At 38.9% G+C, this 23,450-nt stretch overlaps 1 protein-coding gene across 3 annotated transcripts in view; it reads right to left on the bottom strand.

Annotated features, from left to right (window-relative positions):
* tcf4 (transcription factor 4) overlaps positions 1–23,450 on the bottom strand; it is a 174,281-nt gene that overhangs the window by 89,792 nt on the left and 61,039 nt on the right. For 2 of the 3 annotated variants that reach the window (XM_013908918.1, XM_013908919.1), the window contains exons 4-5: positions 15,156–15,285; positions 13,365–13,414 (exon numbers count right to left, since the gene is read on the bottom strand). In XM_013908918.1, the coding sequence (XP_013764372.1) occupies positions 13,365–13,414; positions 15,156–15,285 (180 nt within the window). Of the gene's footprint in view, positions 1–13,364; positions 13,415–15,155; positions 15,286–17,071; positions 17,154–23,450 lie in introns of those variants that run through there. The other variant, XM_005725513.2, reaches the window with a different exon arrangement.

Genomic DNA, 23,450 nt, shown 5'->3' with positions numbered 1-23,450 from the left:
CAATGCCCAGGTCCAGTGGCTGGAAAACAAACCCAAATCTTCAGCCCTCCACCGCCATGCTTGACAGATGGTTTGAGGTATTCCTGCTGATAGACTTTGTATGTGATGCTGTGCATTTTGGTCAAAAAGAACCAATTTGCTCTTATTAGTCAAAGAACATTTTGTCAGAGTTCTTGTGGTTTGTTCAGATGCATGTTTGCAAACTTAAACTGTGCTGCCATGTTCTTTTTAGAGAAAAGAGGTGTTCCAAATGAGTCACACATGTTCAGTCTTTTCCCAAATCTACTCTCACAAACATTAATATTTAAAATACTAACTGAAGTGTGTAGAGTCTGAACTCTTGGCTTTTTTGCAGTTTCTCTGAGCATTTCATGTTCTGCTGGCATGTCTACTGGTGGGAACACTGATAACTGTCTTTAATATTTTCCACTTGTGAAGAATCTTTGTCACTATAGAATGACGGCCTTCAAATTGTTTGGAAATTCTCTCCCCTCTGAGGTCTAGTTCCTCCTTGCATTAGTGCATTTGCCCAACAGCACCTAACTGCTATTTATCCTCTTTATTCCTATTAAAGTTGCTATTATGGCAATAATTAATTATTAATAATTAATGACTGTTTTACAGTTCATATGAGGTTGTATTGACCTCGTTTTAAGACCTGCTAAGGATCAGATTATTATTTTTTACCTTAAAGAACATTGGAACTTCAAGAGCATGTGCTTTCTTTTTGCTAAGACTGTAACTATGGAAATGACAAAATGACATGACATTGGCATAAGATGTGAACCAACCATTATAAGCTAAGACAACATAGACTTATCATTAGATTGAAAGATTTGTAATTGAACATCTGAGACAGAGTAGTATAATTTAAGGGGCTATACAGTAGTAACTGTTAGGTAGATTATGGGAAATGGGACAAAAGCCAGGGTAACATTAGCAAAACATGTTAAAAACATAGTTATAGCAAGACTATGCAAGCAATTACACTGCTGTTACCACCCTGTGCTCTAAGTCAAAAACAAGCCCCACCCCCGGCCTTTTAGCAGCTGAGTAACCAAATTGGTCAAAAACACAATTGAAGCTGTTCGAGTGTTACGTTTCCTTTAAATATTTATCATTTAAGTGAGTTTAAATGTGGACTTTTAAACAGAACTGAGCGGTATAAGCTACATTTGTGTAAGCTATGTATATACTGTGCATGCTATTTGTGTGGAAGGTTTAGTTTTATGTCAAACAAAGTCCTTTTTTGGACAAGAGGATCTGCACAAACAACACATGCATCCATGTACACAGACACTCATACAGAGCAACACACACACACACACACACACACACACAAATGGATGCTTTGTAATTCAATTAGTCAGCTTCCCATCTGACACAAAATGGCGGTCGGGGTGCAGCAGTGTGGGACATTTTGGGGCTGAGAGCCAAGCAAATAGCTTATAGACACACACGCACAAAGAACGCACATCCACGTGGACTCTCTTTCTCAACAATTCTTTTTAACAATGCCATTTGATTAATGTATAAGTTGTGCTAAAGCAGTTGTAAAAAGGCAGGAGGCGGACCGACTTGTATTTTAAAGGCATTTCTGCAGCTTTTTCAAGTGGAATGAGTCACTGAAGCATCCGCAAAACATAACTGCACACACAGCTGTCAGTGTGTGTGCGTAAGTGTGTATGTGTGTGTGTTTAGCAGTTAAACCATGAGGTCATCTCTGGCTGAAGCTGCTCTCTGGATTTCTTCAGAATAAACACTGAAGCTGTGGCTGCAGGACAACGGCAGCATTCACACCTAAACTCGAGTTCCTGCGTTATGTCCACCAAGTCCATTACTGTTTTAAATCAGAGCTTACCTTAAATCCCCCCACAATATACCCATGAGTCTGAAGCCACTATCACTCATGGGTTTTAATGGTTACATGGAAGCATGAATGAAACTGAGAGGCAGTGATTTTTACCAATGATGCAAATACAGCAATTTGTAACAATGTTATAAAAAAAGACTGGACATTTTATGTTATTTTTATACATGTCAAAGCTGCATGCGAGTGCTCTCTCTGTCACCCCTCCTTCTCTGCAGCCTCCTTCTCGTTTCATCTTCTGCCAAGGCCGGGTACAACGCCGCTAATTTGAGCAGCATGCTAACACAGAAACGCGCACACGCAGACACTTCATTTTCAGCACCACTTCACACACGAGGAGGTGAGGTCACTGTGTGCTTTTCAATTTTATTTTTTTTTGTAACAAAGTGGATTAACAGAAACAAGTGCAACCAGTTTGACCAAAAGACAAGAGAGTAAACACAACTTACTACTTTCTGCAGGCTCGCAAATATATCTCATAAATCTGCCTTTATTTTATTAAATAAGAAGAACATTTATTCTTTCATACTATTAATGTTTCTGTTCTGCTGTTCCAAAATATAGAACAAATTGGGCTTTCTAATTATTACTCTCTCTCTCTCTGTCTTTCTCTATGTACGTGTGTGTGTAATTAATATATATATACACACATATATACATATGTGTGTGTGTGTAATTACTTGTGTTAATTTGGTGCAGCTTCATCCAAAACCAAAATTAGTTGGAACCACGAGTGTGATTAGCATTACTGAGGTGCAGCAGTGATGCACCTCAGTGCATCTGAAATCTGACCTGAAATGCAGATCACTACAGCAGCACAGGGTAAGTCTGTCCGCATACTTTGGGCAATTGAACTGTTGCCCTTTTAAAATAACTTTTTCCTTATTACAAAAAACAAAAATAAAATTTTTGATCACACTTTTCAAACCCTGCGTATCTAAAACCACACAGCTGCCTTCACACGATGCAGGAAACAGACAACACAGCAGTTCACTGGTAGGCAGCCTCTCTGTAGCATCTGGGGTTGTCTGAAGGGGGCAGTATGGCTCACTAAAAAGTTTCCCTGTACCCCCCTTCAACCACCACCACCACTATTGCTCTCCACTCCCCCCACTCTTCATCCCTCCTCCACCCGCGGCCCACCGGGGACCGCCGGCTCTCCTACTGTGCCTTCTGCAAGACCTGGCTTAATTTAATTAACGCTGTCGACTTTAAACAAAACCACATCTGAGCCGAGGAGAGAGAGAGAGAGTGAGTGAGAGAGAGAGAAGAAATAGCCAGAGATGGGATCGCCCTGGTCAGATCACCGAAGAGGATTTAATCTCAGGGTTTGAAAATATTTACCCTACAAGGAGTTGTGTTTTTGTTTTTTTTAAATAAGCCACATAAAATGTTGACACCCCAGGAGTCCTTCTTTAAAAGCCTAAAATCAAAGGAAGTGAAGGTCTGTCTTTAAAGGCTTCTGCTGGTAGGGAGCTGAAGATGAGACTCTTCACACTCTGGATCCTTTAAATTAGAAATTAAAATACTGAATGATGAGCTTCAGGTAAAAATGCAATTTTATGGCTGTTTGCTATTCTTAAAAGTCAAATCTGTTGCCTTGGGTTTTTTTGTACAAATACACTTTAAGTGCTTTAAGTGTCATTTAGATTTGGTGACAAATGAGTTACAGATTAAAAATAATCACATATTAACTTTTGCTAAAAGAAGTGAAACCTGTTGTTAAGATATTTTACTGTAAAGTAGGAAACCTCCAAGATAATTTAATAATAACATACTCTGAGGAATAAATGATATTTACTACATCATGATGGATAAAATGTAACAATTTCAACATTACTGAATTATTAAAAAGCTTTTCCGACTACAAACACTTCTTTACTTTTGAGAAACCATCATTTATAGTATTGAAAATTAAATAATGTATTGTGCTTTGATTTAAGATTTGCTATATTTATTGTCTCAATTTTAAAGGAAAAAATCCACAATCCAAAGCTATAAATAAACAGATGCCATTTTTCCAGAATGTGAAAATGTAAAATAATATTCACATTTAAACCGTGAAAACAAGATGTCACACAGGATGAATCTGTAAAACATGGCTGCTCCTACAGTGGTGAGGTAACTGTGTGTGAGAGAGTGGATGTTTGTGTGTTTGTGTTATTATTCCCCCTTCAAAAAAAAAGAAGGAAAAAAAGCTACAAATGGACTAAATAATGAAGATCCAACAAGCACATACAATTTATTTCCACTCCCTTTAACAGCTTCATCTTCATGGCTTCATTAGAGTCGATTTTGGGGATAATCTTTACAACTATGACTGTGTTTTATTATTAATTCAGTTAACATTAGCAAAGCTCCGAGGAGGAGCTGGAGACTTTATCAGCTTGAACGACAAATTAACAAAAACAATGATATCTAAAGCAGGGGAAAAAAGCAGAGAGAGCTGATATACTCCTAACACCAAACAAAGAAAAACAACAGCGAGACGGCACTCTGCAACCTGCTAATGTTAGCAACTGATGCCTAATTTCCTTTTGATTACAAAGACGTCCCACGCTCTCCTCTCAAGTGACGTTTAATTGTTTCTCAAAGTAAATCATCAACTCAGCAAACAAAATTTGACAAACAACAATAACAAACTTGTGGCGCAGGGAGACAAAAAAAAAGAAAAAAGAATTAATTAAAAGAAAGAGGCCCATCGCCCGCAGTGGAGAGATGAGAGAAAACAGTCAAGACTTTTTGCTTAAATGAAGTGCACTCACACACTGGAGCATACGGGAGGGCAGCAACACGACAACAGGGAAAAACAAGTCAAACTAAACAATGTACAGATACAGAGAGTATCGACGTTCCTTAAACATAGAGAAAATCTCACCGTAACAGCCAATGAATTAAGGAAAGAAAGGCAAAAAACATCTTGATCTAATGGAAGTTGTCAAATATCACTGAAACCAAGCTGAAAGATGCTAAACTTACACAAAATGTTCCAGAAAGTATTAGTCCATTTACATAAATACATTGTGTCTCAAAACATCAAAAAAGTTTAATTTGAGACTAAAACACTGTTATTGCTTCTAAAGTCATCAAATTAAGTGTACAAGTCACCAAATACGGAAGTGTTTTATATGCAAAAAAGAAATAATCACTGTATGGCCTAGAAATCTGCTGCTACTGCCCCTAGTGGCCACTTATCAATTTATCTCGCTTTAAAACAACTAAACTGCACAAAGACAGTGAGGCCATGAGAAAACACTGAACAATATGACTCAATATTAAAACTCAAGTATCCTCCCAAATATATTTCTGATTCTGTCATCTTGTCACTTCATATACACTTGTTTCCCCCCCCCCCCAAAATGGCCCATAAAACAATTAAAAATCATACAGAAATGATCTAAGTTAATTAAAGTCCGCTGTTGAGCGTTCATCTACTTCCAATAGTAGAGCAGAAAATGAGAATAAAACACATATCCTTGGCTCAAACACTGTCTGGACCACCATGCACTATAGAGAGTACAGTCTAGGTGTTGCTAATTAACCCTTTAAAGCCAGTGGAGCGGGCACGCTCCGTTTTGCGCAACTATTTTTAAATCCCGGTAGCACTGCAACCACGTAAGCTAGCACAATAATTTTTTTTGCATATGAAACCGGAGGAGTTGTACTTACATCTTATACCATCAGCTTGTCCTAGGTCACAGTTTCCTTCCACATATAGCTTTCCAAAAACTGCATAAAAAGGACTTGCAGCAACAAAAACATAATATTCCAGAAACACGCTTTGCCGATTGATCAGCTGTTTGTTACCTGCCCGAAACCGGAAGTGACGTCATTTTGCGGAAATGTAGTTGTTTTTTTTTTTTTTTTACCATCAGGGCCTTATGAGCCTATACTGGTGTTTTTAAAAGTTATGTTTGACTTTATGACTTTCTGTGTCATTTCTGGGATGCTGAGGACTCATATTGCACTGCTGGAACAAATTTGCATTATAATATTTATTTTCGTTTTTCCTGCAGTATATAAAAATTGGTGTATTTCAAAAAGAAAACTATGAAGACACTTAAAATAAATTTCCTGTGGTGGGAAACTATTTTGTGCAACATTTTTGTATTTACAGTTTTGAGGGATAAGCCTCTTAAATTTCTCTAACTAGAAATATATGTTAAAAAGACAAAAACGATTTTCAATTTTTTTGTAGTTTATTGCACTTTTTTGCAATTTATGTAAGTACTATGCACTTAATGCAGACATATTATTACAATATGGGCTATAATGGTTGTATTGATGTATAGCAACTTGAAATGCTCCCAAAAAATGGCTCCACAGCATGTAAAAATATAATATAAGCTCTGGCAAACTTGGTTCTATGGTAGGTCTTAAAGGGTTAATAATTATGTATCAGTTATTAATACCCAACACAAATAACCTTCAAATAATATACACAGTTTGCAAACGTCCCTCAGCTTAGTTGTTTCTTTTTGCCTGATTCTTGATTAAAGTGATGAGGACCTTGATAGGTAAGGACATTTTGTGGGGTCTTCACTTTTTCCAAGAAGGTCACTATTAAGGTTACTATTGACTATATTGATTATATTTTGATATAATCATCCTGTAATCTCCTTTCTAAAGCTAAGCGATTCCTTGGTAGTGAGTCCATATTTGGCACAAAAATGTGAACTACTGACTATGTTTGTTCCCAGCAGTGCAACTTGGTGGCTCAGTAAAGAAACACAAATTTGGAATTTATTATCATAAAGGCTTTAACTTTGCAGGATAGACACTTCTTTCCTGCACTGAAGTCAGAGCACTGGGGCAACTCTTCATTGCTAACAAGGACCGGGGGAAACATTAAAACCTCCAACAGCTCTCTCAATGTACATATATTATCCCATTTTATTTTAAGACAAATCTGAAAAACAAACAAACAAAACAATCAACCAAACAAAGAAAAATGGCCTCTTCTTTTAGGTAACTATAGGGAGCGAATCTGTCAACACGAGACTCGGGATGTTTGGATGGAGAAATGTTTCCACGCTGTTTACTCAAAGCCATTTTGCTCACAAAGAGAACTTTTGTTTTTGGCCTTTCTGTGTCTCCATAGAATTAGACACACACACACACACACCCTGTGTTTCTCCCTCTCACACACACATGCACACACACTAACATTACAGGCATTCCTCTGTGAAGTCGTGTTTGTAGTCAGAGCAGGTGCAGGCTGGGCAAAAAGCGTGTGCGTGCGTGTGTGTTTGTGTGCGCATGTGTTTGTTATTTCATGTCTACGGTTTGTGACACAGGGCGTCATCATTTAGACAACCAGAACATTGTATGTATGTATATTCATTCTTCTCCTTTATAAAAATATTTCTATAAAATCCACAAGCTATTGTTTTTTCTGTCAGACGCTGGTGCAGCTCCTCGGAGAGTCCTTGTGATGTTTTTTCACTGTGGTTGTTCAGTACACATGTATAAATATAATATATAATAACAATAACAATAGTATAAAAAAATCACCAATCACACTCCCACAGTGTTTATTAAAGGAAGATGCATTTTACATTGATAATAATAAGCTGACCTTTGACCTTACAATTTTTTTAAATGTTGTGTTAAAAACATACATAGTAACTACAAGAAATAAATTTAAAAAAGAATTAAAACATAAAAATTTTAGTATATGTTAAAACATGTATGTGATACATACACCTTTTATATTTTAACCAGTAACATTTAGTCAGTCATACTGTATAATCTACACTAATTGTACACAAAAATATTCACCAGCATCAGTAATGTTTGCTAAATTATACAATTATGTTTGGCTCAGTGTCTCTGCTGTCAAAAATGCTTTTACATCTACCCTACAGTAAATATTTTAAGGCTTCTGGTGAAGATACAGATCAGAAAGTAAAGGGTTTTAACCCCTAAATATGACAGCCAACCACTAAACAAACATAACAATTTCACACCTTACATTAAGTCGTAAATATAGAATCATTTATAGTTATTAATTTATGGACATAATCAATGAATTAGAAGAAAGAAATTCAAATTCAGGATTTTATCCTTTAACATTTAAGCGTTTGCTCCTTTAAACTGAAGGATTTCAATAAGTTTAACTGATGTTTAACTTACACAAGAGCATCCTGCAGAATCAACACATACAGTTGCTGTAGATGACTGAAAAGTGACCCAAATTATTTGAAAAGGAAAAACAAAAAGCAAGAACTCGATTGACAAAAAAGAAATCCTTATCAAATCATTTCAGAGTTCAATTTACTGCATTAAAAAGAAGGCGGCAGGCAGCTCGCTTGGCTGCTGGAGGCAGGAATGAAAAGACGCCTCAGCCTCCTTGCCGTTGCTGTTGGCAGCAGTGTTGGAGGCCGGACCATTCGGGGAAAAAAAGACAGGGAAAAAAAAGAGGAGCAGGAAGGATTTCTGAACAGACACCCAAATGCTCAGCTCTAAAAATCAAATGGGAAAACTTGCAGGAAAATTCTTTGTAGGGCTGATCCGAGGTTAAAAATAAGCAGCTGACAGGCTTTATAGGTTCAATCCCTACAGCAAGGCACCAACTATCAATTTCATATGGAATGTTTTGTAAGAAACAAGAAACAGTCTGGTAAGAAAAAACAGATCTGCATCCCCTCCTGGATTCGTGCAAAAAAGAAAAGAAAAGAAAAAAAGGGGGCTCAACACATATTGCTTTATTTACTTAAGAAAAATCACAACTGCATGCAAGCCAGCTGTTTATTCTGGCAGTACGGGGTATTACCGTGTTATGGTAATTCAGGGATGCCGTCATTGCTCATATGAGTGACACTACACACGTGGACAGCATTTATCTTTTTAAAAAAAGGTCCGAAGTGTTTTGGTATATACTCAGCCTCAACATGAACATAGATACATAGACTAGAGGAGAGCATCTATGTTGCAGGGATACACAATTTATATAAAAGCTGTGTAAGTTTTATATTTTCTTTGGGGGGGGGGGTTATTATAATGAAATACCCGTATATAACAGTTAGCTGTTATCTGCAGCTGAGACCTGTTTTTATTTTATTTTTTATCTCATACTTATTAACATTTTGATGAATGCGCTCAATAAAAAGTCATGCGGTATTAGCCACTAGCTGTTCCTCTTTGTTAGCACTCTAATTCTGTTTAGGCCACGATAGCTGGGTACACAACGCAAAGATCAGACGATGTCGATGTTTTCAGTGTCACTAAAACACTAAAACACACACTTTAACATTGTGTTAAAGTGTGTGTTTTAGTGTTTTTCTCAGAAATACAAAGTTTAAATCTCTTCCCTCCCTCTCTAAAATGTCTAAAGTACATCTCAAACCCAAACAGAAGCGATTATGAAAATGAACACCTGTCAGCAATGCTTTTTCAGAATAAAAGCCAGAGCTTCAGACGAGGCCGGGTGCTGAAGCTGACTCATGGCACGACAGAACCTGGGCCTTGTGCAATTCAAAGACACCTAAAATACAAACCGAATGCATTTAAGCCCTACAAAGCTCTCGATTCACTTCCTGCTCATAGCCAATGCTCGTGCCAAAAAGCTGGTGGAAAGTGCCTTGGAATTTATTTTCCAGCAGGGGAACCAACCTCTCCATTTCACAGGCACTAGGTCCTCTCCTTGTTCATTTTTTCTACATGTGAACGGGGGGAGAAGGCAGGATTAGTCACATCACAGAGGTGGCAACAGAAACACAACGGAGAGAGGAGACAGCTCAGACATGAAGGCGAAGTAAGTGCAGAGAGATCCAAAACCTGGATCACCTGCCTGTTGACACTAGACTTTTACAGCTGAACAACTCAGTCAGACATGAGTGTGAGGTTTTTATCCAGCGCACAAGTCATGGGAAGGTTAGAGACCAAAACTCCTGAGCAAGCTGGCCAATAGACAATCCGCTACAAGTACAAAACAGAAAACTCAAGATGCTGTGTGGTACAAATGAAGCTGAGCTGAGACTGAAAGGTTTACATGACATGAAATTGTGGAAAAAGTGTCAGAAATGATCCCAACAAGCCAACCCTGTCCTGTTTACATTTAAGCTACTGATCTGCACCAGCAAACATGCCTTGAGAGGAACACAGTGTCACAAATGCTAAGGTAAACACATGAACTACGTCTAAGTCAATTATGAGTTAGGAGTCAATTATTACTGATTCAGTTGTGATGACTGAACGTGCAAACCCGTTCCATCACGACATTAAAGATGAACGTAGCATCAAAGTGAAATCAATACCAACCTGCTGGCTAAAACCTGCATACAGTCTGTGTGTATGTAGAAAAACTCTTTCCTGACAACTTTATAGGCCAAATTTGTCACTTAAAGGGATGCTAAATACAACATGAAGCCTATTTTGGAAACTATTTTGGAAAATGATGATATATCAAGGTGGTGTCTCTGGGATTCACAGTGAGATGTGCCCCATTTTCATGGCATCTCATTTTAAAAAGGTAACATGGCAACAGCAAAAGTCCCTCAGTCTGAGGTTTCATGGTGGGACTTCACCAACAATCGGGTGATGGCTACGCCGATCTTTCAAGTACAGCCTACAGTAAAGTTGGTATGGGTAGAAATTTTAATCTTTAGTCTTTAGATCTAGTTGCCTGTGTGACTGACACCACTGATCAACAGCATTAAGTTTTACTACCAAAGTAATATTTGGTAAATAAACAGGAAGTTTAAATGAGCTTAATTAAAGTGCTCTATGATTAATCAAGATTTTGCTGTCCCATAGTTTGACCATTTCAGAGCAAATCTCACTGCGTATAAACAGCACAAGCTGCACTCCATGTTTTGGTGCAGAACTGTGGTGTGGCGAGAATTTTCCAGATCATTTACAATCAGAAACTCCAGTTTTAACTCATCAGACGTTTTGTTTTTGCATTTTCAGATTTCCACAGGGTACATATTCACACAGTGCTTGTATTTTGAAAATATTTTATAAATGAAAGCTGCCTTTCAATACCACAATTTTCAAATAGTGCACCAGCAGAATTCCTAAAAATCCTAAAGTGTCAGAGATTGTGCAACTGGTGCAAACAATCACATTTACAGGGATTTGCAGGGATGTGTCATCAGTCAGACGATGTATACTCAAAATCTGTCGGTCTTGATGTGAGGTTTGTCCTATCCTTGTTTTGTCTAGTCTTGTGGTAAAGCTCTATCAAGATATGAAAGGAGACGATGGCTGATGCCAATGTTCTTCATTGTCTTTACCGCAATATCTATAGCACTTGTTTAAGATTAGGAAGACACAGTGAGCATTCACTTCAAATCAACATCTTTCACTCAAGAGTGGCATGCAGGACTCAGTCCCCAATCTGTGTACGCAAACTATACACATAAACGCTTTCCAACAAACCCTCCAGGCAACTTTTTTAGAAGAAGAAGAAGATGAAAGAAGAAGAAGGAGAAAAAGAAGAAGAAGAAGCACTAAACAAACAAGGTCTAAGTTGAAACAGATGGAGTGGTTTAAAGTTTTCACTGTTGCAGGGTTTACTGTCTTTAGTTCTGGTATAGAAGAACAATGGCTCCCACTGTAACAATGTTTTACACCATAAATGTTACAGTGATATCAAGATGAAAAAGAAAAAAAATCCTGTTGTGGAGTTGAAGAAATGCAAAAGTAACTGAATATTACAAAAAAAGTTTTTGTAATATTTTGGGATGTAACTGGATGGTAAATTCCTGCTCGGCAGTGGCAACTGTTTGCCGTCACGTTTTTATTCACATGCACCCAAGATGATCAGGGTTAACCTGTTAAACAGACTGCACACTTCTTCCTGCCCGCTTTTCCTTTTTTCCCCTCCTTTTTCCCTTCCTCTTCCTTCCTCCCTCTACCGGCTGGTGCAAGCTGATGTAGACACAGAGAGGCGGAGGAGAGAGGCAGGAAGCGGGGACAAAGCAGGCCAAGGCCACAGAAAGGCGGACTCCCGCCGAGCCAAAGAAGCGTCTGACATGCCGTACATTCAGCCGTCGTTAACTGGCCATTAATGAGGTCACCGTCGAGAAAAAAAAACCTCTCGACATGTATAACACCTCATAGTAAGAGATAGAAATAAATCTAATGAGCTCCAGATCCGTGAAAGAGCTATAACATGTCAGTTTGAAATGCTGAATTTATAAGACAAAGAAAAAGAAAATGACTGAAGTAAGACTGAAGACAAAAATACACAAGAGTGCAAAAAAGGTGAACAAAGAACAAAGAAAACACAAACTAAATAATAGAAGCTCTTATTCTTAAGGTGAGGAAGACTCCAGGAACACAAAGGGAAACAGCTGCTTTGTTCCTGAGTCAAACAGCATCCCTGCGTCAGGCCTCAGAACAGCAGCCGGGGTCGATTCAGCTTTGGAGGAACCAATAATCACCAAAAGAGGATCTTTTTTCTCTGTAAGTTTGATCATATTTACTGTTTCCCCAGTGTGCATTTAGTCTGCTTTAGCCAAAGAACAATAACTATTCACAGGCTCTCAGATATCTCTGGCAGTGCAAACAGCTCAAACATTCAAAAAACAGCAAATCCTTGAAACTTTGGTGCACTAAACTCATCATCCACCATCAAACTGATTGAAGGTTGATTTTTTTTCTCAGCTGATGGACGAGTGCTCCTGCTCGTTCTTCGTCTAACTAACTAATGAATATTTTGGGGAAACCAGTACAAAGTTAAGTCTACAAAAACAGCTCGTTTGTTTGCTAAAATCTGCGTTCAGCTTCCATTTCCTAATGCAGGAGAACAGAGTCTTTGCTTCCTTTATAGGATTATTTGTCTGAATTGAAACTCTTCTTCTTTTGATTTGTAAAAAGACAAAAACAAAACAAAAAACACCACATGTACGACAAAAAGCCGACAGCTGTTTGTGTCCAGCTCGGCTCTGACAGCATCTTCATTTCCACAGATTTCCAAAGCCAGCTGATGCGCTAGTTTTTCGTTTTCAACAAGTTTTGAGTTTCTTTTAGGTTTTCTGTCCTTTTATACCTGCTGAAAAACTCCATCCATTTAAACCAACTGCTGAGTTTCAGTCCACAATGTCACGAATACAACTGAGCAAATCAATTCAAATTAAAGAATAAAACAGATTCCTTACATATACAGTTTTTATGTGTTCATAGTCATGAAAAAAAAAAAAACACCTTTCGGGCATCATCTCATGTTTTTTATCTTGTAAGTTTTCTAAAAACCAGACATTAAATCGCTAAAAATAACTATTTATGAATAGAAACAAAAAAACCCAACGTGACAACAAAAAAGCCAACAGCTGTTTGTGTCCAGCTCAGCTCCAAACAGCATCATAATCATCCACATGTACACAGATTCACAAAGACACGCAACGCTTGCTTTACCCTTTACTGACACAAAACCAGCTCGCGGATTACAACAGAATGAGCAGCCTCTTCATGGCACTCGAGCAGAGACAACAGCTCAGAAATAATATCTGAAATATCACAAAAAAAAGAGCATGTTATCACTTACCGAGGACGGCAAGCCAGGAGGGACCTTCCGCACTTTTTTTGTGTGAATGTCTAAAAGAGGGGAAAAAACAATAAAACAATAGATGAGGGTTTACCAGGCAAAGTGGCTTTTATTGGTCTTTTAAAAGACGCTTTTTCTTTTTCCTGGGTCGTTTGAATTTAATCGATGAGCTGGAGAGGAACGAGCGAGGCCGATATATTTACAAAGGAGGCTTTCACTGCAAACAAGTACGACACAATAAGATGCACGAAACACAACGACTGGATACGAAAAGAGACAGGGTCAATTATTTCCCCTTTGGTTTTATAAAAACAGGGTGTGCGGCTTTTGACATGTTTATATTAATTTTCAGGGTTTCTCTCAAGGGGAGCAACGAAGCAGTCTATTAACTTGGAAGGTGAGACTTTGATGGAAAAATGAAAGAGCGTCATCCTTAGAAATTGGCCTCGAGACTCGTGTGCATGTGCGTGTGTGTGTGTTTGTGTCTTCTCAAGGCTAACGCTACCAAGGCTACCTCCACAGCCGCTATTGTCCTGCTTTTCAAAAGGCTTCCCAGAATTTTCCTCTCCTAAACACCTCTTTGAAAATGCACACACACACAGAAAAGACAGGACAGTCACATATTTGTCAGTCTTCTAGAGTGTCCAGGTTAAAATAGTTCACTAGTGTCAACGCAAATGAAGGCAGGCGATTATTGACATCCTGCTTTCTTGTTGCTGTTTTAGTCTAAGCTTTAGTTCAAAGCCTATAGGAGAAAATCTCAAAATTAATAGTCACGGTTGATTTTATTGTTACATTTCAGAAAGTTGTATGTTTATGGTTTTAAGAGAATTTCAGAGCAAGAAAAACGATTCGAAACAATTAACAAATGACTAAAAGGTAACATCAATAGCATCCAGTGTTTCAGGAACACAGTGGAGTTGCACATCAGGTTTTTGCTACCAGCAAAATGCAAGCTGATGATGCAAGTTTTTTAAAAAGGCGTTTTATTTCTTGTGGGAGCCACAAATTGCCACAAGTTGTTTATTAAAAATGACAACAGCACAAAAAAACCTTAGTCATACTTATTTTTAGCCTCTTTGGACAGATGGTTATCCCAACACAATGTAACACAACCTCAACCTAACAACACACCTAAATGATGACTCATTAAATCAATGCAAAACATTTCCAGCTACCCAGCTGACTTTTGTAGGACACGGTAAAACCGAAAAGAAAGAAACGTTTCTGTTTGTAAATTTGGAAACCTTAATTTCTTTTTAATCTCATATATGAAATATTGATTGGTCATCAATAAAACCATCAACAGTTCTGGTTTCTAATTGGCTGACAGGTGGCCGCTGAAATCAAATAAGAACAAACGTCAACTAAAGCTCTTCTCTGCCACTTATGGTGACTTTTAAACTGCTTCAGCTTCTACAAGCAGGTACCTGAGCGGTAACACTACCTGCACACTGCGGGACCCACGTGGAGCCACTTTATGTACCGACAGGGCAGATGGAGATTTCCAATGAGTGTGTACTTGTCATTTGCTAGTTTATTAGATCCACCTAATCTACAATCTATGTGATAATAAAGACATATTTGTGTGGCTATAAAAATAACTGCAGGATTAGATGTATTATCTTCATTTATTCATTTATTATTTATTTGTAAGTTAACATGTCTAGTAGTTTCCTTGTTCGTGCTCTTTAGCTCCTCTTTTAATTGTTGCGATGGAGAAAGGAGCTACTGGGACAATGTGAGTGTCTATAGCAAATATATTGTGTGTCTTTGTGTGCGGCTTCTCACCCATGGTGTCCATGTGCAGCGTTCTCCTCCGCGGGTTGGAGCTGTAGTGCTGGTAGTACTGACCGGCAGGCTTAGTGGGTGACGCCGCACCGGGACTCCCCAAGCCCAACTCACCACCACCCAGTATGGACTGGTCGAGAGACATCAAGACACAGAGAAAGAGAGAGAGAGTTAATCAAACTCATCATTGAGTGGAATCATGTGATCATGTGGACCCGTGAATAGAGACGAAAATGATGGTTATCAAGGCTCCAATGGCGAGACACAGCTAGTCACAAATTCAAATACTGCCTGACAAAAAATATGCAGCTACACATCTTCACAAACAGATTTATTTGATGTATCTCGGTGTTCATTTTTAGATCCAAATAATACAAAATCAGAGGGATTTAAGCGAAGTTCAGGCTGTTTGAACTGTTCTAAACATCTCAACTTCATTGTCTTGACAAAAATATTAGAAAAAATATAGTAACAACTGAATGTTTTTATTTTTTTGTAGTGTAGAGGAACAAGAAAACAGAACCTGGAAGGTATCAGAAGTGTCAGCGGATCAAAGAGTTAAGTGTCACTTGCAGTACTGACCACTGAAACATGAACACCGCTTGAAACAAAAGGTTTTGATCACTTTACACCAGACAGTGAAGTTCATGTTAGACTGTTGAGAATTTACTGTAGTATCGTTATTCTCTGTAATATTGGAATAGTTTGAAAAGTAATTAGTTGGAAAGGGGAAAGAAATTGTTTCAAAGGTATTAATGTAGACAATTCAGTGCATTTTTTGAATTATTTATTTTTAAAAAAAAAAGTATTTTTAAAATAATGGAAATGCTAAAAGAACAGAACTGAAATGTTGTCTGGAGTCCTGAAGAACATAACAATGGATGTTAGATGTCTGTAAATGTAATGAATCGAATCATCAACATGTTTAACACACTGTATCTAAAATGTTCAGTGAAGCTAAAACACTGTTTACAGAAATACCTGAAACATCACAGAATAAAGTCACAATACACTGGCCAGTTAAACTCTACCTGCTACTGGATAATAGCAATGTCAAAATTAGCACTCTATAGATAAGACCCACAAATTGCAAAAACACAAGACAGGCCAGAAAACTCCACAAATGTGATGGTAATAACAACCTTCAGTGCACAACTGCAGTGCAGCAATGTTGCATTCACTTAAAATGCAGCAGTCGTGTCATTGTCGCTTAAAACTGAATTGAGTTCCAGTACAGGGAATTCACCTCAAGTATGGAAAGGGCTAAGGATCAAAGCCATGAAGGCTAATATGTTGGAATGCTAGCTCTAATAAATGAAAAACGTTTATGGAAATTAAAATGATTCAGTTTTCTGACTTAATTAAATTCTATTTATGCCAAAATCAAATGCAGAAGATGTACATGAAATGCAACTATTGATAGAGATTCCTGACCTCTATATGATCATTACCTTCTATTCCATATCGCTTCTGCAATACAATGATTTTGAATGTGTGTGTCACCACCAAAAAAGGAAATGTTATAATATTTAGTAGAAAGCAAATTAAGAAGTAAGAAAGTAGTAGTATGCATGGTTTACTCTAAATATATGGAAGTTAATGAATGCCAGTATTATGATACAATAATTTAAAGTGAAAATGAAAAGGAAAAAAGAAAAATGAAACTCAAATTTTAAGGTTAACATTTAAAAAATACATAAAATAGCCAAAATTTTAATAATACCTCCACTAACAAGTAAATCTTCAAGCATAGCTTTCTACACAGCACATAACTAACGCTATAAAAGTTCAGCTTCATACAGACACATAAATGACCACCCGGTTATCAAGACGCTTCCTGTAGACACAGCCTACCTGAGACACCTCAAACCGAGCTGATAATGACAAATGAAACCCTGGTTAGTGATGGTATTTACCTCCATGAGAACGACCCCATGCTGCCCAGCGTGGAGATGTTCACCTCACGGCTCAGTCTAACTTCTCCTCGCTCTCTAACTTATCTTCTCCTCTCCTCTCTCTAGAGCTGCGACTCTGTTTACGGCTCAAACTTAGCAAACCGCGCACACATTGTCCCGCTAATTAAGTTCAATGATTTCGGCAGCAACAAGTGGCATCTGGGCTGATTCTGAGAGGAGAGAACTCGAGAATAAAGGACAGAGAGGAGAATGGAAGAGAGGGTCATTTTTCTTTCTTTTTCTTTTTTGAAAGTGGGACAAAAAGTAAGTGAGGAGGAAAGAGGTGAAAAAAGAGCCGGCCTCCCCACCCCCCTCCTCCTTTAAATGGACTCCACCGCCACTCCGTTAAAGTGTAGAAGACCACCCCCCCCCCCCCCCCCCCCATCTTTCTCGTTAAGTAATTAGTGTGCAGTGTATTTAAAGCAGAGGGTGGAGGAGTGTGTTCAGGGTTGTGGGGGGGGGGGTGTTTCGGCCCTATTCTGAATTCTGATCAGCGAGTCGGCTGAAAACAAGAGTTAGCTTGGCACTGCCGGGCCAAGGAAGGCTTTTCTCATGCTAAGCAGGGCCTAAGTAGGCCAATTACAGGGCCAGCCTCGGTCTTGGAGCCATTCTCCGGCTTAAAACAAAAGGGCCCTTGTCTTAAATAAAGTCAGTCACACACAGAGAGAGGCAGAGGGAGTCAGACACAAAGGCACACAGTCACACACCATTTCAGTCATCCTGTGTGTTTCTGTGTGTGTGTGTGTGTGTGTCGTCAGGGGGTAAAAGGAGGTTCCCACTAAAACAAAAAGGGGTCTCATTGATTGTGGTCGCTTTTCTTTCTTTTCTTTTCTTTCTTTTTCTCCCCGTCCTCAAACATCGAGCCAGGCTGGTTGGTCACCCCGGCAACTAGACAAGCTGGAGAAGAGAGCAAATGTGCGTTTGTCTCGCCGTCTGCGACTCTTAAACATTTATCTTACATGCTATCCGCTCTTATTACTCCAGCAGATACGAAGGTGTAGCGTGTGAAGTGGCTACTGTGGGAGCATGAGAAAAAGAATAGATATTGTGACCTTTGACCTCTCAGTGGGGGTGAAGCATCACAAAAAGAAAAAAGAAAACACAACAGAAAACAGAGAGCCTGTCCTTTTCTTTTTACAAACCTAGACCGTCTTGGATTTACTGTAATAGATAATGATCGAACAAGTTTATATTGTGTTTCACGTCGTGTATATTTGCACATATTTTTGATGTTGTCTGCCCTTCATTATGAACTGCAGCCATTTGGTCAGTGCTGGTTGTCTTAAAATGTGCCACATAAATACACGTTGGATTGTTTAGGTCACGTTTTTAATTCAACCAAGAGCTCCTTACAGTGCTAAAACATGTTTTTGAAACTTTTTTTAACAGGATTCGCATAAACAGAATAAAGTAAAAGTTACAAAATTAAGCAGACTACAGCTCGTTGTTATCTATAACTGGTCCTGAAACCTGTGGTAAACCAAACTCAACATACAAGATAATTAGGTCTAATTTCAAATGAATGAACATGACGCATCTCGAGCTTCTCGAGCCGGGTAGTCGTTGGTCAGAGCCTGTAAACAACTCGTTGTAAGCCGTTTCCTTTTCGGCCTATCTAGAAGACTCAATGTACTCAAACTGAGGCTTTCCAGTTAATACCATATTACAAGTGAAATGTTAGCTATACAATTTTATATGAGATGAAGAATATTCCAACATTAATAGACTTTAATAATCAACTGAATGTTTAATTTCTTCTGAAATTATTTTTTTATTTAAAAAAAGCATCTTTTCTTATGAAGTCCAGGTAAATTTAGCCAGCCCGAAACTTTTTTCTGGCATTTTTGACACCAGATGAATGCAAAATTACATAAAGCAGCATGATGTGCCAAATTGTAAGGTAGGCAGGTATAATATTTAACATTTTCATATGATTTAGTGCTACTGGATGCTGACAGTTAGATCCCAGATCTGGAGGTATTTACTGCAGGTATTTACTTCTAAAAGGAAAAGACAAACATTATCAGAACCATAAAGCGCGATCTTCTGGGAAAGAATTTAACTTCATATCAATGGTGTTATTTCTCGAGCTAAAAACTGCAACTCTCAGTTTGTTTCCTTCTTTGAAACCTGAAGAACACACAAATTTTGCAAAATTACAATCTGCCAATAGACACAGCGGTAAGCGATTTGTTGGGCCAATCAGCTTACTTGACATTTGTGGGGCGCTTGCATCGGCTCCTCTGTGACCTACAGTTACCCACAGCTCCCTTCTCTGAGTAGACCTACAGGGATTTATCTTCATAGTGTTATCATTCCAGCTGTACTCTCCTGATATAATCGTCAGGTTCACTCCTCCTCGCTCATTCTCCTGCTCCTGTTTTACTTTCTACATTATCATGTTTTCTCTCTGTCATTATCTTTCTCTATGCGTGTATGTGTGTCTACAACACAGACACACACAGACACACACACACACGCAGAGCTCTGTTTCTCACAGAGCTGACTGGGCTCCGGTACCCAGCTGCTCGCAGAGACGATATTAACTAAGATAGATTACCAGAGAGAGAGGGAGAAAGGGAGAGGAAGATGCATGGACACGGACGGAAACAGAGAGAAATGCAGAAGAGGAAAGCGAGTGGCAAATAGGAAATGGAAAGAGAGGACATGATAGGAAAAAGATGAATAAAAGACGGTGAAGAGTAAGGGAGAGGCATAAAAAAAGAACGGAACAAAGTAGCTGGCATGATGGATGGCTGACTGGCTTCAACAAGCTCGACGTTCCTTATAAATACGAGTGTTTTCTGTCTCTCTCCCCTAAATCGCTCCCTCTCCCACTCGACCACTCTGTCCTCGTGTGACTGAAAAAGCAAACGCTCACATGTCATCAATTTCCACCATCGCAGCCATGAGAGACAGACACAGAGAAAGAACGAGAGAGGGAGAGAGGCAGGAAGAAGTCATTAATTACCAGGAAGTGCTGGCGAGGCAGCGGCGCACCTGTACGCCAGCTTCGCTCCAGCTGACACACACATGTGTATATACAAAGACACACACACACACACACACACACACACACACACACACACACACACACTCCTGAGGGAGAGGGGCCTGGAGGCTGCTACCACAGACTGTAAAACCAGCAGAGACAAGTGGAATAAAACCGGACGCTCACGTAAGACAGTAGAACCACCAGCAGCTCACAGTTGGCGCCATTAAACAACTTAAATAATAAAGAAATAGTGCCCATCAAAAAGCTCAATATTCTGTATTGGAAGCAGCACGTGTGCCGAAGTAGGACAACGTTTGGAATTTTATTGTCTTATGGGAATTTTTGATTGATCTTATGTGGACTTTGAACAGCATACGCTGCATATTAATTAAATCTATTGTGACATTATATAGTTTATATTACTTTTGATTTACTACTAGCGTTTATTAATCAATAAATCAAACTTTAAAGTTTACGGTGGCATCAACTGGGACAGATTAACCCACACAGGGGAAAAGTAGCATAGCATTTGATGCTGTGCTCCCAAGAAAAAGCACAGCATCAGTATCAGCGCGGATAACAGCTGAACCATTTATTGACATCGCTGGTCATGAATAACATTTTCCATTTGATTGTGTTGTTTAAATGCTGCACTAGGACCTTTTTTTGTCTGCTTTTGCTGTGAATTCCTAGATGATTAGCAGAAGCTATTGTGGATGTTTTTTTTCCACATCCAGTGACATAAACAAGTAATCTTTCTTAAAGAGTCCCCAATCAGGGAACCCCATCCATTAATCTGTCAACTTCCAATATAGCCATTTCATCTTCAGGTCAACTCTTGCTTTCCCACTCACAGGTCATAATTTATGAATGCAGATAAATGTAAAAAGCAAAATTGTCTTCAGATGATGTGCAATGGTTTTGAGATTGCATTTCACCAGATGTCTTCCTGCTTTTGCTCTCCACACAAGCTGTTCATTAGAATGCAACCAAAGCTTGTTAAGATGTGATTCATCAATAGAACTCAAACTACAAACATAATCTAGAAAGAGTCTGGTGCCATCAATCTTGTACTTTTCTTACAGATTCTGCACGGTCACGTGCACGCACGTACACAGAGATTCACCCAACAAATACCAAAGTGGATGTGTTAATCACGAGTTGTCCTGGAATGGCTTTTACCACCTCCTTAATTCCTTTTTTCTATCCATCCATCCTCTTCTGCATGTAGTGCAGTATTGCATCTTAGCAGAAGCAAGTGTCATGAGGCATGAGGTGGGAAGCACCGCAGACAGGACAACCAACCATTCACACTCACATTCATACCTAATTTAGTCACCAATAAACCTAATGTGCATGTCTCTGGAGTGTGAAAGGATATATCAATGCAGACCAGGCCTGTGAGGTGATGGTGCTAACCACCACTCCACCATACTGTCCTTCTTCTTTTACAGTAATTGATGAGAAAATGTATAGATGTGACTTGTGTGGGATATCAGAAGAGCTTTGTTGTTTAATTTGGTTGCATGAGGTTGTTGCTGTTATCATGGTGAGCAATTTTACCATGGCACCATGGAAGACACTCTAGCACCATAATAGAGTGAGCCACTCTTGAAGTCACACAAAGCTCACAGTCACTGCTGAACTAAAGATTAGTCCTTATCATATTTCATTTTCTATTGATCTACAGATGTGTATTTAAAGTAAGTATTACTAAACTTATCACCTCATTGCCAAAGCATGATCCTGGGCTCTCTTAAGGTCTAGACTGCCCAGCCATGGACATGACCTTGAAGGTACATGTTTTGCATTATATACACACAGACACACATATATATAGCAGATACTGTGGCTATAAGTGCAGTGATCTTTAAAAGAAAGAAATTAATATTTGATTGACAGAAAGAAGAAAAAACAAAAGAAACTGACTTAGAATCATTTCTGCATGATTTTCTTCTTTTTTGAGAGCTTAAAACAACATTATCAGTGAGCTTCTTCAATGACGTGTTAATTTTTTATGCGATGAATTGTTTCATGCCATCTGCTGGATGTGATAAAAAGAAAGGGCTTTTTAAAAGGACAAAAAGTATAAATGTAATTTTTGTTCTTTATGTCAGTGGTTGACTGCTTCAGGCTGACAGCTGAGAGGGAGTGTTGGTGTATCCTGCAGCTTCTACATCTCTCTTCAAAGAGCTGCACAGTGAAGTGGCTGCTGGTTGTGGAAGAAGTGTTTTTCCTCATTCTAGTTTCCCATTTCAAGCCTTTTCTTTAAATGATATCCTTAATGTGGCTGAACACAGAGGTAATGGTGTGATGATATGCGACAGACGTGCACAGTTTTAGTCTTTTATTTGAGGTAGGTCATGTTTGAATACCACACTGGCATAGTGGACAGGCCTAACAAAAATGTGTGGTGCTTTCAAAGACAGCAAGTGAGCTTCAACCATTTTTTTATGGAGGAGCCTTTATGATGTATTAATTGCTTTCAGTCGTGCTCTGGAGGACGTCAGGAGAATCAGGTTTGGACACAGTCGGACATCACACAGTCTCAGGAACTGGCAGGTTAAAGAACATTCAGAGCTTATCGACATATGTGATCTCACATGCAGCCTGCAACTAGGAGCAAAAATTCTGGGCGGCATTGCATGTGTGAAAAAATGCTTTTGACACGTCATAGTAGGAAAATCACAGGTGGAACTGGGATTGTTCGGTTCCATTCAGAGTCCCAGTGAGCCGTGGCAGTGAATCAGAATGCACAAAAGCATAAGCAAATGTTTTTCCAGCCTCAGGCTCAGGCCACACAATTCAAAGAGCGCACTAAAGAAGGGACTGTAAGGAAAATAAGACGTATTAGGAGTGACAAAAAGAATACAGCATGGCTAAAACAGAATAAAGTGGAGGAGGTTGGAGGATACACTCAGATGTGACAACAGCATACGTTATCATATCAAATTACCCTCGACTACAGGTGGGCAGCCCTGTTCTGACACACCACCATCCCTGTGCCAGAAACGTGTTCGATGAAACAAACATGGAGCTCATGGAGACCCTCAGTGCTGAAGTTCATGGCTCTTTGCTGCACACCACACCATAAACACCCAAATCTCTGTGGCTAAATATTCAAAAACTGAAATGTTAAGGAAGCAGGAAGTTAAAGAAAAGAAAAGCTGCTCTGTGTCATATGATGAAACATAAGACTGTATGTTTGTGTAGAAAGTTATTTCAAGTTTCAACAGAACAAAGCATCTAAGAAGCCGACAGAGCCAATCAAATTGCAGGACTGCCATGACAACACAAACACACAGAGAAATAGCCAGTAAAATAAATCCACCAGAGTCTGTGTGT

Source organism: Pundamilia nyererei, unplaced genomic scaffold (assembly GCF_000239375.1).
Source record: "Pundamilia nyererei isolate P.nyererei 1_Seehausen unplaced genomic scaffold, PunNye1.0 scaffold00016, whole genome shotgun sequence".
In the NCBI taxonomy this organism is placed as follows: domain Eukaryota; kingdom Metazoa; phylum Chordata; class Actinopteri; order Cichliformes; family Cichlidae; genus Pundamilia; species Pundamilia nyererei.
This window is presented reverse-complemented; position numbering and strand designations above follow the sequence as displayed.